Below are 16011 nucleotides of genomic sequence, written 5' to 3' on the forward strand. Positions count from 1 at the left end.
CCAAGGAGTGCTGATCATGATTCTATATTTTTTCTCTTTCGGTGTAGAGACTTTGGGGCTCAATTTTTATAGGAAAATGCTTTGTTATAAATCATATTTTATTTTATAATTATTTCATAATATTGACATACCAACTAATTCTTAATTTTTTTTTATTTAATAATGATTGATTCAAGAATTAGTTAAAAATATCACGTCAGCATTGTGAATTAAAAATGTAATTTCTAACATACGCTTAATATAATTCTTTGTAAAATCACGTGATAGCTTAGGTGGCATTTACCACGGCAACCTCTAATTAATTCAATTGACATTTAATTATTTAGTAATTGATGTGATAAGTGTCACGTGAACATCATTCGTGTCAATTTGTAAGGAGCTTGTCGTAAACTTGTAGTAACTCTAATAATGCTCAATTGAAAAATGCTAGAATCATATTTTTTATCTCACTTTGCTAACGTGAAGCTGTCAATCAACCCTTATTAGATCAGTATTTCTTAACCAAAAATTAAGAGTTAATTAGCTGTGCTACATCAATAAAATAAAATAAAAAATAAATGTGGTGTATAGTATTCTAATTTTTTTTTTTGTTTTACAAGCTGAAATTTGACTAGACAGTGTAATATAAGTCTCTAGATAGACTAGATGTGGTATTGATTGGTCAATTGGAAAGTCAACGGTTATCCAACGGCTGGAGCCGGCGAGGCGGAGGTTGGAATTAGGAATTAAATTATAAAACTTAAAAGAATAAATAAATAAAGGTTTAATATTGGTAAGAATATTTTAGTTTCTTTTTTAATGTGAAAAATTGACTTGCAAGAACACGTGTCAAAAACCTAAAAAGCCACGTTTCACTTTTATATACACCTAACAATTAAATGTAAAAAGTTGTAGCCGACGTGAATCTTCACCAAATGAAAGCAAAGTAGGTTGGAATTCAATCTCATTATAATCTTGATGAATTTCAATTTGAGACATATTAATTGCTCAACCAATATTTTTTTGGACGGTCAAACTAGCAACGGGTTCTTGCAAAACGAGAGTAAGAGTCATTGAAAATCGTTGATCATCAAGAGATTGGGAGAATTTTCGGTGCTTAAGAGTCTGTTCAGCAAACTCTTTTTTTTTTTTTTTTTTTTTCATTTTTACTGTTCACGCTTCTAAGAAGTCAACATCAAAACATTCTCACTTTTTATATCGTATCATTCATTTTTTATTACTATTCAAATAAAAAAAAAAATCACTACAAACCAAAACATATTCATTTTTCAATACAAAAAAATTCAAAACTTTATACTACATTAATCCACGTCAACTACAGTATCTAAAGAAAAATGGTTTACCAAACGGATCATAAATTAATAAGGTATTTTGGAAGAGAATACTCAATGAAGAGAGTAAGAGAGAGGATACGTTACATAGTTTTTGGGGTTGCAAGCTCTTTTAAAGACGGACTTCTGAGTTCTGAATATGATATCTAGGGCGCCGTTTGGTAATTAACCAAAATTTCATTAAAAAATCAACTTTAAAATACTCTTACTTGTATACTACGACAATCATTTTTTTATTACTAGTAAAACAAAAAATCCACAACAAAACATAAATTTTTCACTTTTCTTTAAAAAAATTCAAAACTTCTTTCTACTTTCTAATACATATCATTACTTTAATGGGACAATATATAGATATGTCAAACCAAATATGTCTGAAACTAAAATCCATCATAGCTAAAACCCACATTGTTGAATATTTTCTTTTATTGGTTGGGAATTTAAAGTGATTGAAATAGGTTTGACAATGAAAACTACTTAGGATTTATAAAATTGAATACCACGTGGACAACTCTTGTAGACTTGTACACTACTAGCTAGTATTAGGTTAGATTGCTAGTTTTTCAACCTCAAAATAAAATAAAAATGTTAGACTTCTATTTTATATAAATATGAACATGGAAGTTTTAGCACGTTAAAGTATTAAACGACGTTTGATGATTATTTAGCACTTTTTAAACAAAATAAAATAAAATTTGGCAGTAATTGGAAGAAATTTACCACATTGGCAATGGTGGTGACAATGACATAGATGATAGTATATACATGTTTGATCGAGATCTTCTACGATATGAAAGAAAGCGTCAATTCTAAAATTATGTAAATTTAGGCCGTTCTTTATATCGAACAGTCTCAAAAATGTTATTTATTAAAAATGTGACATGTTTGTTATCTAGGTAGCCAAAAAAAAAAAAAAAATTCTCTCAAAAGATTTATTATTCATTTCTGAAGCGACACTTCTTTAGAAAACCAAGAGACGGATTTTCGCTCAAAGCTTTTCTACAATATAAAACGCAAAAACTTGATGAAAATATAGTCCGTTCTCATTGTTAACATGCCTTCTTTTTAATAGGTGTTACTTTTTTGTTCGACTCAATAAATGATCTAAATTCACATAACTTTAAAATTTACATTTTTTTTTTAATTTAAATTATAGAGCATCCTTATCCATATAGGTTATGTTCTTGATGGTGGTAGTAGAAACAATAAATGGTGGTAGATCGTAGTAACATAAAAAAAACTATAGCAGCAATAAATGGTTGCAGTGGCAAAAGCGAGTAATGCTAGATAAACCGTTATATTTGTGGGGTTCATATAAGGCTACAAATCTAATGATTAATTTGTAAGAGAATATGAGTCAAATATAAAAAAAAATATTGGCTTATAACATTTCTCGAATAATAATGGTAGTATAAAAATGGTAATGTGAGTATAATTTTATATCATGACATATTTTTCTATGTAATTTGGAAATATTAAATTTAAAATTCTAGAGAATCTTTGAAATAACTATATTCTTAATCCAAATAAATCTTAAAATTTAATAATGGCAATAAGTAAATTGCACAAATATAAATAGTAAAATCTCCCAATGCTAGCTCCTTAAGTCCACTATGATTTTCTCACAACTCAATTTTCAAACAATTTTTATGACACATTTCATTTTGAAAGTAGTTATACCAATTTTTAAATGGAATCAATTAATTTTCAGTTTCAGAGTAAATTGTTTTAAACAAGAGACCATACTCTAATATGAAATTGTCAATCAATTGAAACAAAATCTCCTCAGTGGAATCATTAGATATTAAACATGAAAAAAAAAATGAAAAAAAAAAAAAACTTATGTGTTGTAGTTTTTGAATCGATGTAATTTTAAATTTTTTATGAGAAAAAAGAGTGAAATTAAATCTAAACTGTTGAAAAAACTACAGCACACAAAATCTACTTTTACCAAAAAAATTAGAAAACAACCACAAATAAAGGGAAAACTTGTGCAATGAGGTCGTTCTATTACAATGGGTAGACTCATGTGAGAGGTTGTTTCGATTGTGTCTATTACAATGGATAGTCTCGTGTGAGAGATTATTCAGGTTCTACTTGCTCTAGCAAATGTTTGACTAGACCGAGTCTCACCTACTTTTTTTTCCCGACCCCACCTATGTGGCTGGCCTGAACACGTCCTCGAACAATCCGATCCAAACTGATAGGGTTGAACAACCTCTCACATGAAGCGGCTTTTTTTGAATGGATCCGGATCACCCATTTTTACCTTAATTGCTCCGTACGCTTCAATACCACTCTGTATTTCACTGAATTTAATTTCCCACCAAATATCTCTCTGTCTCTCTCGTTTTCCCTCTCCTGTCTTTTGCTTGTTCGACTCCCCAAAACCCCAAAGAAATACGAAAAAAAGAAAAGAAAAAAGAAAGAGTATTGAGATAATGATAGTCACGTCCCACATTCTTCAACCCCTTTGCTTCAGTCCAACTCCACCACTCCAAATGTCTCTGTGAAAATTTTCTTTGTTTCTTTGTCAAGAATCTTTTTTAGTATTTGTTTTTTCTGCTTTCCCAGATCAACAAGAAAGCGTTTTACTTTCCATTTTTTATAATTCAAGAAAGGTTGTTTTCATTGCCAGCCATGACTGAGGTCCTCAACCCCAACCATTCTCCTTCACATTTCTCTCCCTCTTCTTCTTCTCCTTCTCCTTCTTCCTCTGCACACATTCAGAATGAGGACAACAACCGCGGCTGTGAATGTGGGTCGCCGTCTTCGTCGGTAGCCGAGGAACGGGATTCTATAGTGACCGGCTGTGAGGAAGAGGAGGCGGAGGGTGACCGGCAGAGAAGGGATCAGCTGTCTTTGCTAGCATTGCTGGTGGCCCTTTTCAGGAGATCTTTGGTTGCTTGCAAGAGTACTGACAGGAGGGAGCTCTGTGCAATGGAGATCGGGTTGCCAACTAATGTGCGCCATGTGGCGCATGTTACCTTTGATAGGTTCAATGGGTTCTTGGGATTACCTGTGGAGTTTGAACCTGAGGTGCCCAGGAGGCCTCCCAGTGCAAGGTAATGTGAATGTGGGTTTTGAATTTTCATTATTGTGCTTATTTTTGGTCATTAAATTTGTGAAATTGTTTGGTTTTGATGGGTGGGTTTTGCTATTCTCACTCTTTTCATAATGCTACCTTACTGTTTACAATTCGTGGGTTTTGATTTTCCTTGTCTTTTTTCTTCTTTTTGGAGGGTTGGATTTCGGCTATGGGCTGCGTATAGGTTTTGTGCAATGCAGTCTTGAAATTGTGAATTTGGCGTGTGTAATTGCTGGGTTCTGTACAATGCAATTCTTAAGATTATTTTTGTTCAATTGCTGGATTTCTAGTTTTGGATGTCCTAATTGATTTGCGGCCTATTTTAATTATTGGTTTATACATTTCATAGAATTGCAAGTAGATTGCATTCAACTTCGTCACCCAAAATTTTGGTTCTGGGAATTGGAAAATTGTTGCATTCATTTGATATTTAACTTAATTTTTGGTGTTTTTTTTTTTTTTTTGTGAATGATATCTTATATATGTGGGGACAATTATACTGGGGGATTTAGACGAAGTAAAACCTAAATAATGATATCAGGAGATCAACCACTTACCATTGAGGGGTTACCATATGCCACATGAATATTCAATTTAGAAGAACGAAGTAATACATCTCTCCTAAATTGTAGAACCTTCATGTAGCTCTCTTTTCCATGTACATCACTTTAAATGGTGTAAGGTTGTTCCTCAAAGGCTTTAAAACTTGGTAATTTTTGCATATCTTCTAATCAGTTTCTGCCAAATTGTTTAACTAGTAGGATCAAACTTATGCTTTTCTTTTGATTTTGATTTTTATCAATGTAGTGCTACCGTCTTTGGAGTTTCCACGGAATCCATGCAGTTGTCATTTGACTCAAGAGGGAATAGTGTGCCAACGATTCTCTTGCTAATGCAGAGAAACTTGTATGCTCTAGGAGGCCTGCAGGTATTTGACATTGTTCTTTCTCTTCTCCTCTATCTTCTTTAACATCATGATGCTGACTCTAAATTCAGGATATGATTTGTGTAACCAAGTACAATAGTTGGGAATTGAAAGAAAATTATCTGAGTAAAGGGGATTTTTCTATAGATGTTTATCTGTTGCATGTCAAATTATGTTGATTCCAATGGCATTGTTCTTTGTCTGAGAGTTCTTTTGGATACTTAAATTCCTCAAACTGTTGAGTTTACATGTGAAGGCAGAAGGAATTTTCAGAATTGCTGCAGAAAACAGCCAAGAGGAGTATGTCAGGGACCAATTGAATGGGGGTGTGGTACCAGAAGGCACTGATGTACACTGTTTGGCAGGCCTTATCAAGGTATACCATTTTTATTTTATCAAAGTTGATTAAATATACCATCTTTATCAAGGTATACCATTTTCAACCATCGTGTTTAACCTATATTTCTTTGTGAGGAATATGTGGAACTGAGTTGATCACTTGATCTGAATCAGCTTAATGATAAACAAGACTTACACCATGTACAAGTTGTGGCATAAAACTGTTTATTTCATTGTCACTGCTCCAATACTGCGATCCTTCATTCCTTCATCAGTGTAGGGTGTATTGTCAAAGGTCAAGCAAAAGAAACGGTCATATTGCTGAGAACAATGTTTCGTTGAGGTTACATGTCTACATATGCAGTGACTTTGTTCTGCTATTACTGTTTTCATTGGCGGAGCTGCATCATGCTAAGTGGGAAACTCTCTCCACTGAAATTTGTAAAATTTGAGACAATTGGAAAATTTTCACTGTTGTTTCTGCCGAAAAAGTTTTATGGGGTCAATTATGAGAGGTTTTTAAAAAAATTGGGACTCATACTCATAGGCAGATTTACTATAAGAAGCAAAATAATTAAAAAAATGATTATCAAATGGCGGGTACTGTTTGTTTGATTACAAAACAAAGTAACAAACCCCCATGGTTCCAAATGTACTTTACTTTGTATCTGCTTGGAAAAAAAAAAAGAGGAGAAAGAGGAAAAAGTAATCTAGGTCATTTAAGTAAAAGTTTTTGTTTAAAACCTAAATTTCTATTGGGATCCATTTGTTTGATTATTTGAAATGTTTAACAATAAAGCTAAATTTTTATGGCATCTATTCACTTGCTTGTTTAAATTGAATGTTATGGTAGTTTAGGGTGTTTTCCTCTCATAAATTATGTAGTTTAATGACAAAAATTAATTTCTTGTAGAGAATTAAAATATTTCTTTCTGGGCTTTTACTATTAAATTTATGAATAGTAAATTTCTTGATTATATATCATAGTAGTTTGGGTATTGCTTACTTCAGTCAAACTTCTTGCTTAATGCACATTAGGTTTCCCGTTTAAAAAATGGGTGCATCAATTTATCTTCTATAAAAGTGTTGAGGTTGATAAGTTATTATTTTTTAATCAATTATGGATAAGTTGTTCAAGAAAAAAGCCAAGCACCAGGTGTCCGTAAATCTAGTAGCCATTATATTAAATAAAATTGTTCAAAGTAAAAGACTCTCTAGGCTTTGGAAATTCTTTCCATGGATCTTGGACTTAGTATTACGACTTGAGATTATATTCCAAATGATCAAGATGAAGTTAGAAGAACGTATCTACAGAAGGCTCCTTGTCAACCTAACAACCATAGCTGTTCACAAAGAAAAAGTTAGAAAAAAATATCAACCAATCTTGGCTCCACCATCGGCTGTTTTTATATGCTACATTTTGTCTCCTTTCACTTTCTGTATTTGATAGACAAAGGCACTACTATGGATTATGGCAGGAAAACCAGAAAAGTATGAATTGATTGTTTTTTACCATATATATATTTGGACCATTTAAGGAGAATTTGCTCTTCTTTGACATGCATTGACTCTTTAATGGATGGTAATACTGTAGAGAAGTTAGATTCTAGGTTTCATATCGTAGTTTTAAATCAAAGCAAAATTATGTCAAGTTGAGGTCAACAATCACTGTGGAAATAGTGTTTGGCTTATTCCAGACTGATTTGTATTGAATAAATAGTTAAGTCACTACATTGGTTCTATTATAGATGGGTAAGAATGGAGCCCTATAACTAATAACGATGTATGTATATAAGTAGATGTATATTTGATCTTTCAGGCTTGGTTTAGGGAACTCCCAAGTGGGGTTCTGGATTCTCTATCACCTGAGCAGGTAATGCAATGCCAGACGGAAGAGGATTATGCCGAGCTTGTGAGGCTTCTACCCCCAACTGAATTTGCTCTACTGGATTGGGCCATCAACCTCATGGCTGATGTTGTCCAACAGGAACATCTGAACAAGATGGATGCGCGAAACATAGCTATGGTTTTTGCACCAAACATGACTCAGGCAAGTTTGAATCATTCTTACTTTTGAAGTCCAGAAATTCTTGATATACTTATGTTAATAGCAGAGTATAAATTTCTTTCTTTCTATAAGATGGGATTTGGGCTTCCCCCTAAATCAAATCAGTTTGTTGTGTCACATAGGATGTAATCTAGAAGTATGCTTTGGATGACGTTTAAGTGACCATATTCTTACCATTTGCTTATTGGAGCATTTTGCGGATTTTAGAAGAGGTCTCACCTTTTCAGTTCCGTGTTGGTGGTGTCTGTATGCGGCTCACTATTGAATCACGTACCAAAATGACATGTAAACGGTAAAAGTTGCTTAAGGAGATCCCCCACCCCTTTCAAACTAATAGATTTTTTCCTTTTTCTGGCTCCTTGGTGAGATTTAGAGCTACAACCCATACCTACCTCAGCTCCAAATAAATCATTCTAAGATTTTTTTTTAATTGAAAAGATTTGACGGTAATGCAGGTGGAAGATTTATCCAGTGGTTGGTGGAATGACAGTATTTTTCACTTCTTTTGTTGCAGATGGCAGATCCTTTGACTGCTTTGATGTATGCAGTCCAAGTTATGAACTTCCTCAAGACCCTAATCTTAAAAACACTGCGCGAAAGAAAAGATTCTGCCGAGGAGCCATCTTCTGCTAGCCGTTTAGAGCCTTCTGATGAGAATGGCCACCAGAGCCCTTCACAAACCTGCCTGGAAGATATTACCCGAGAGAATGAAGAGAGAGAGCATGCATTCGTTGCTGAAGAACCTGTGTCAGAAATTTCCCCCAACTCTAACCAAAACAATAACCTTATTGATGGAGAAGCTAGCAGTTTATTGACTTGTGATAATGGTTCTTGTGAGACTCCATTTCAAGTTGACCTTTCCATTAACAAAGCAGAAGCTGGTGAAATCAATGGTGCAATAGGTGGAGGTCAAGGTAATTCTGGAAAGGGCAAGACTGGTCAACCAAGTAATTCAAATTTTAAAAAGGGGCCAACGAAAAAATGTGGTCAGCTACCTCTAGTTCCTGCAACAGTGCCTGTTGAGAAGACCAGAGGAATCAGCAATCTGAGTCGCATTGATTCAAGTTCAGAGCGTATCGAAGCCTGGAGGTAAAGGAAGCTCAGCAGCAGTTGATCAAGCTCCAGGTGATTATATTACAATGTTCTCAAGTGTAAGTTTGTTTGCTTTGAAAGTTGAGGGAAAGTCTTGTGAATTGTTCATGTATGTTGTCTGTGTTGTTGGTTTGCTTAACCTGTTCTGATTTCATGGAGGAGACTTCCGTAGGATCATACTAACATTGCTACTGGAGTTTCATTGATGTGGTTTCTTGTGTGTTTGTTTTCCTACATATATGCCTGTCACCATCCTCTTATCTCTCCTTGTTTTCCTTTTCCTGTTTCTTGGTGCTTCATAGTCCACGTTAAGAGTTGAATTCTACACCCTTGAGTTGGGACCAGAAATCGAGACAAGAAAGTGAACACCATTATCTAATAAGCCTGGAAGACCACCTAGGACTAGCAGGGTTACATGATAGAGTGGTGATATAGAGTACACCAGCGTGAATGAACAGTGTTCACGTTGGTGTACTTTATAATATTATTTTTTATCAAACAGTACACCGGCATGAATACTGTTCATTCACGCTGGTGTACTCTATATCACCACTCTACATGATAATATGCCTCTCTCCAAGCAGATTCCTTACGGGTCGGATTCGGTACATTGCTTATCTTACCGTCTAAGTCCAATGCACGATCTCATGAACTAGAGCTCTTTTTCGTCACCTACGAGGCTACTAGAGGTTTCTACACTTTTAGGGTTCTTGATGGTTACCCTACTAGATTATGGATGTAAAATGAGATAGAAATTTGTCTTTATTTTCAGAGTATGGTCTCAATTTGAATTCTAACCCTACTAATCAATGTGGACGTGCCATTAATTTCCAAGAGTAAGATTAGGCTAAAAATCCTCTTGATTTTTGTTTGGATATAAGAAGAGAGGGACGAAGTTGTCATTTCAAAATCCTTCTATCATCTTCTATTTTTGTTTGGATATAGGGGTACATGTATGACGGTGCTGAAACGACGCACGTGGCATTTTTAGGGTTGATAGATTAAAAAAACAAAAACTTGTCCGTTATACTTATATATCCACCGTCAGATCTCTTGTATGTTGACATGTGTCACATTTAGATTGAAGCAAAAGGAAAATGGGAAGGTTGTGCTGTAGAGATTAGATGTGAGCCCCTTTCCCACCGTCATTCTTTTGAAGATAGGACAATGAAAATGAAATGGATGGCAAGTTTCATGTAAAAAAAGGATCTGCTCGAATATCCCAACTACTTGTATAGCAATGAAAATTACAGGAGAAAGAGGAGGAACAAACACTTGGCTGCAGCAGCTGCTCCCTCGTCATCTCTTTTTCTTTTTGTTTCTGGAAGAACTACACATCAAATAAAGTGTCTAACACTCACTATTCTATAGAGAAGTTTGGAGCGATTATGGTGGCTATTTTATTTGGGCGTGATTATAGTGAAGAAATTGTCTCCAAGAGGTAGTTCAATTGACTGGGACTACGCCTAATAAAGCGGAGGTCTCTAGTTCGAATTTCCCTTCCTTTTTTTGTCCGGACATGTCAAAAAAAAAAAAAAAAAGAGATTATAGTGAAGAAATTCATAATAATATAAGAAAATAAATTAAATGTGGAATAATAAAATAAATTAGACACAAAAGATTTTATGTGGTTCGGTCTATGACATACTTATATAGATAAAGCTCAAATGATTATATTATACTCTTATTGCTTGATTTGTTTACAATACCCTATTTATAGAGTTTACACATAAATATAATCTTAATCAAATTCCATAATTTAGGGTAATCAAATCATAATAAAATATTTATCAATTTTCATCAAATCTCTAACTTTAGAGTCATTCAAATATATTCTAACATATAGTAGCATTTCTTTATTGGGTGAGAGAACCCATAACAGAACTGGCTTAGACGATAAAAACCGCAGCGCTCCCTCAAGTCTACTTGAGCTATAGTCTGATGTGGCCTCATCAGGACATCAATGAAACCCAAAGTAGTTTATACCAATAAGACATGAGAAGACACGAGAATTTTCATTGTGGGAATTGAATTCGTGTCCAAACATAGTTGTTTCAATTTGGATCGTACATTTTTAAGTCTAAAGTATATTGATTGATGTCAATGAATGTGACGTAGGTAAACTTTTGTGCCCAAGATTCGAAAAATCAGTGTTGATTAGGAGTTGCTGGAAAATGTAGAGACGACTTGAAGATATGGTTGGCTTTTGGGTTTTTAGTTTTCTAACCATCTCCATCGCTACAACCTGGACGCCACCATATGATGCTGCCATGCTGCTGCTGCTCTCCTTGGTAAACAACAATATAGCCTTCACCAAAAAAATTGGCTGTCTCTCTCACCCTCGTGCATTTTTCATGTCATGTTTCTCTATTGTATATATATATATATAAGTCGCATTTTCCCTTCTTCTTTTTTTTTTTTTTTGTCGTTCTTTTTATAAAAATCTTGAGATTCAATTCATGTGAGTTTGAATACATTGAATAAATCTAGCTTTTCATTTAATAACAAAAATCAAAAATCAAAAGGTTGCAATGCTTGGTGCAGTTTGTGCCACCAATGACCAGGATATTATTATTATTATTATTATTAAATATTTTTTAGTGGCCAATTTAAATCCTCTTTAAAGATTTTCTTTCCAAATGATCATTTTATACATATATAAATCCTTACAAATATTAGAGTTACCCTAAATCAAAAAAATAAAACTTCAAACTTCCTCTTCTATAAAGGGAGAAACTTCACTTATTCCTCTCAAACTTACACTAAAATTGTATTTTATAAAATTGCAATTGACCCCAAACTATTTAATCATTTCACTTAGATGTAAGTTTAATGGTTTGTTACTTCATTGGTTCAGATCTCGGAGTGTGACATATAAATATGGCTGCTCGTAGATTCAATAATTTTTTACGTAAATTTAGATGGAAAAATACTCAGATTTTATTCATGATATTGCTAGAATTTTGTTCTTTAAAAAAAAAAAAAAAAAAAAAAGTTTTAGGGGAGTAATTATAATTTCTGAAAATATATAATAATGTGTCACAAAATCATTGGACCATCTTCTAGTGTAGAAGTCTAATATAGTTTTAAGGTAAGGAAGTCCACTCAATAGCGTAGCCTTTGGAGAAACTGTGAATGGAAACCCACCACCCATAAATAGTCGAGCAAATCTATGAAAATTCACATACAATCATAACCACCAAATCTTGACCAACCTCCATAGCCACTCGTCCCTCTTCCACTTGAACAGAAAAAGATAACCAAAATCAACTCCCCTGGTTAATAGCGCCTTCCCCCCCATCCTAATCTCCGGCACCCTTCTCTCCCATCTTCACCAATATCAAATACTCATCAACCCTTTTTTTTGTTGCCTTTTCTCTCTTTCTCAAGCAGCTAGCCATGGCTGCCTGTGGAAGCCTTCAACACATCTTTGAAAACCCATTGCCAGAAAACCCAACAACGCTGCTTGAATCCCTTTCTTCGTGGAAGCCTGTGAAACCCATTGAGCAGCCATCGTTTACTACTGAGATCTTCGGTGAACTCCATTTCAAAGAGAATTCTGCAGAATCACCCCCGTGTCCTGCCATTCCAGTCTCGCCCGTGTCTTCGTCGTGTTTGATTGAAAGCCTCAATATCAACGATGGCAGCAAGTACAGCCGCTGTCACAAAAGCAGTGACAGCTTCTCGTCGATGAGCTCCGACAGCCTTCAGCTGTGCACGGAGGGGCTTGGCTTTGAGAGCTCCGATGACGTCGAGGACATGGGGAATGAGATGAGTGAAGATTGGCAAAACCACGAGGAGAAAATAAGGGTGACAAGGCATCATCATTTTCCGTCGTCTGAGAATCATGGCGGCGAATTCAGGAGGTCGAGGACAAGTGGGGCCGGGGGAGGATTTCCTCCGCCGATTTCTTGCATCGGAAAGAGTGGAAAGCCTTGGGTTTGCTTCAAATCTTATAGGCAGGACGGCAGGTTTGTTCTCAAGCAGATAAGGATTCCCACCCAGGAATTCCTGCATGCGTGTAGAGAAGATGGGCGCCTCAAGTTGAACTTTGTTCAGCCAAATGATGAGATTCTAGAAGAAGAAGAAGAAATGGACGATGAAGATCAAGAGGACACTGATGATGACGACAAAGAAGGCAAGGAAGACGATGATGGTGGAAGCAATGGAGGAAAAGACGCAGAAAGTTTCGTAATAGCTAGGTAGGAAGTCTCCTGATGTCAGAATGTCAGTGGTGTATCCGGTTACTCTGTTTTTCTACCCAAAGTAATTTCTTAAATAATTAAAAGGAAAGTGAGTAATTTTCCTCTATTTGTCTATTAATTACTTAACGTTTCTCACCCTTTGATTTCGAAGATTTTTTTTCTTAAAAAAAAAAAAAAAATTAGAAACACATTTTACAAAAAAAATTTTACAAATTGATGTGGCGCAATATAATTGTTTCTTAAAATTTGAATTTATCTCATATCCAATTATGTTGTACCACATCAGTTTGTAAATTTTTTTTGGTAAAATGTGGTTGTAAGCCTAGCATTCCTCGATGCAACCTGAACACTTTTTGGCTGTCGCCAATATATCACATGATGAATGTAAATATAAAAGTTTACACTAAGTTAATTTTTTTTATCTTTCTACGAGAAGAAAGTATATATATATATATATATATATATATATCAAGGATGATGCAGCCCAGTGAGTGTTTCTTTTGGGTGTTGAAGGGGAGGACAAGCTCGTGTGTGCTTTAAAGTCGTGTCTCACGAGCATCTTTGTGACACTTGATGATAAGTCAAAATAATTCAATCCCTATTGATGGTATTTAAAATCTTGGAGCCAACAAAAGCTTTTTACTTATCTCTCCTAAAGATGCCCTTTTTAAAAGAGAGGTCAGATGGGATGCTTTTTGAGCATGCAAAAGAGAGATCAGACGTGACCACCACAATTTTGTCCACCAGACAACACATACGTTCCAACTCTTTGGAAGATTACAAAAATCTTTCGCTTTTCTTGACCTTAAAAAGTAAGGCTCTAATTGAAAAACCGTATCATTTATAAAAAAGAAAGAAAGAAAAAACGGTTCATTTAATATATGAATGGTTTGTAAATATAAAATTACACTAGACTATTAAACGAAACACATTCATACATATTCTGCTCGACTTGATTAATGTTCGTGAATATAATTCATATATATTTTTAAAGGTTGACTTGAGTTTAAGTTGAATCTAAACATGTTTGTTTTCGGCCGATCCAAGTCCGAAGATCCAATATTCGACTTGGTTCAGCTCAATTATCACCCAACCTTAGAGCAACATGGATTTCACAGAAGCCCTACATATCGCTGATAGAATTGAGCTTTAAGTCTGGGACGCTGCTGCCTCAAAACAGCTCAAACTAATCACCATAATAATGATTGCAACTACACTACTTGCTTTATCTGCTAGGCTGAGTGGATCATTGAATAACGCCTTAGGTATAACTAAGATAGTTTTCCGCAGGCTAAGATAATTTTCGACACAATTGTGAACTAAATATGAAATTAGCGAGTTAGGGTTAAGAGATCTAATCTGTTTAATTAAATTGATCATGTTAGGGTTGACCTATATAGTCTTATACACACACCTTTGACACGACCTGCGAACCTAATACAAAATTAACGAGTTAAGGTTGAAGGGTCTGATTCATTTAATTAAATGAGTCAAGTTATGATTGACCGATATAGTACTTTACAGTAACATAGGAATAAAGTAGACATTATATTATAGTAGATTTATATTTAAAATGAATTAGATTTTATTTAGATTAGTTTTGTTATCAGTATTTTTAGATTAGAGATAAACATGTGTCTATTTGTATTTCAATTATCTAGTTATTTATTTTAGAGACAAGATTGCATTAGTTATCTTTCTAGGTTTATCTTCAGTGTAGGAGTTTTACTCCAAGTCTAAGTCATTGTAATCTTCCTATTTAAAGGATGATATTTTAATAAAAATGGGACGAGAAAATTAATTCCAAACCTTGAGTTTGAAAAGGGTTTTTTAGGTTTCCTCAAAATCTAAAAGGTCTAGGTTCCCTTTGAATCTAACGTCTAGGTTTCCTCAGAACCTATAATCTATTCCCGTTACATATTCACGTAACATTTGGTATCAAAGCCGCGATCTTGTTCAATGGCATGTTCAATGGCAAATCCAATGCTGGATCGACTTGAGCAGCAGCTTGGTAACCTCATGACTGTGGTTGAAGGCTTTATGAAGAAGATGGAAGAAAATAATGAGAGGATTCAAGAAAAATTGTCTGCATTGATTGCCAAATTTGACAATGGTTCAGCCGATAACAACGATGAACTTCATTACTACGAGCCACCACAAATGGTGCTACCGCCATATCCCATGCTATCACTATATTTCCAGCCACCACTAGATTTCCAACCAACCGAAGACGTCAACAACCTTGTCAAACCACAAGATCCATCTCACCATGTTGAAGTCTTTCCACTAACAATAAAGTCCTCATGCCGCAACCACTTGAAACCAGCCGAACGACTTCTATGGATGCAAACAAAGATGATGGATCAAAAAAACAAGACCTGTGTGTTGAGAATCGATACACACCGGTCACAATTCTGGTTGTGTTTGATGACCACCATGCTTGCAAATGTGGAAGTGCATCAGCAGAGAGAACGACCACCTAGGAAGAGGATGAAAGGCCAAAGACGAAAGAATGCAAAAATGGGGGGCAACATTGGAAGAAAAGAATTTCTAGACCTTGAGGACAAGGTCTCCTTAAGGGGGAAGGAATGTTACGGAAGTAACATAGGGATAAAGTAGACATTATATTATAGTAGATTTATATTTAAAATGAATTAGATTTCATTTATATTAGTTTTGTTATCAGTATTTTTAGATTAGAGATAAACATGTGTCTATTTGTATTTCAATTATCTAGTTATTTATTTTAGAGTCAGGATTGCATTAGTTATCTTTCTAGGTTTATCTTCAGTGTAGGAGTTTTACTCCAAGTCTAAGTCATTGTAATCTTCCTATTTAAAAGATGATATTTTAATAAAAAGGGGACGAGAAAATTAATTCCAAACCTTGAGTTTGAAAAGGGTTTTTTAGGTTTCCTCAAAATCTAAAAGGTCTAGGTTCTCTTTGAATCTAAGGTCTAGGTT

The 16011-nt window shown here is 34.7% G+C and overlaps 3 protein-coding genes across 3 annotated transcripts in view; all 3 read left to right on the forward strand.

Moving 5' to 3' along the window:
• Window positions 1-3650: 3650 nt before the first annotated feature.
• Window positions 3651-9103, forward strand: LOC132163600 (rho GTPase-activating protein 1-like). The gene is made up of 5 exons (XM_059573947.1): window positions 3651-4396; window positions 5227-5347; window positions 5601-5720; window positions 7503-7733; window positions 8266-9103. The coding sequence occupies exons 1-5, from the start codon at window positions 3972-3974 to the stop codon at window positions 8842-8844; spliced, it is 1476 nt and encodes a 491-aa protein (XP_059429930.1). The 5' UTR covers window positions 3651-3971; the 3' UTR covers window positions 8845-9103.
• Window positions 9104-12242: 3139 nt separating this feature from the next.
• LOC132162771 (protein FANTASTIC FOUR 1) lies at window positions 12243-13049 on the forward strand. The gene has a single exon (XM_059572999.1). It carries the CDS (start codon window positions 12243-12245, stop codon window positions 13047-13049), a length of 807 nt encoding a protein of 268 aa, XP_059428982.1.
• A 1970-nt stretch (window positions 13050-15019) lies between these two features.
• Window positions 15020-16011, forward strand: part of LOC132162772 (disease resistance protein RUN1-like) — a 10084-nt gene continuing 9092 nt past the window's right edge. Inside the window, exon 1 of the mRNA XM_059573000.1 lies at window positions 15020-15663. Within this exon, the coding sequence (XP_059428983.1) occupies window positions 15020-15663 (644 nt within the window). The remainder of the gene's footprint in view (window positions 15664-16011) is intronic.

The sequence above is a fragment of the Corylus avellana genome, chromosome ca10 (genome assembly GCF_901000735.1).
Source record: "Corylus avellana chromosome ca10, CavTom2PMs-1.0".
Lineage (NCBI taxonomy): Eukaryota > Viridiplantae > Streptophyta > Magnoliopsida > Fagales > Betulaceae > Corylus > Corylus avellana.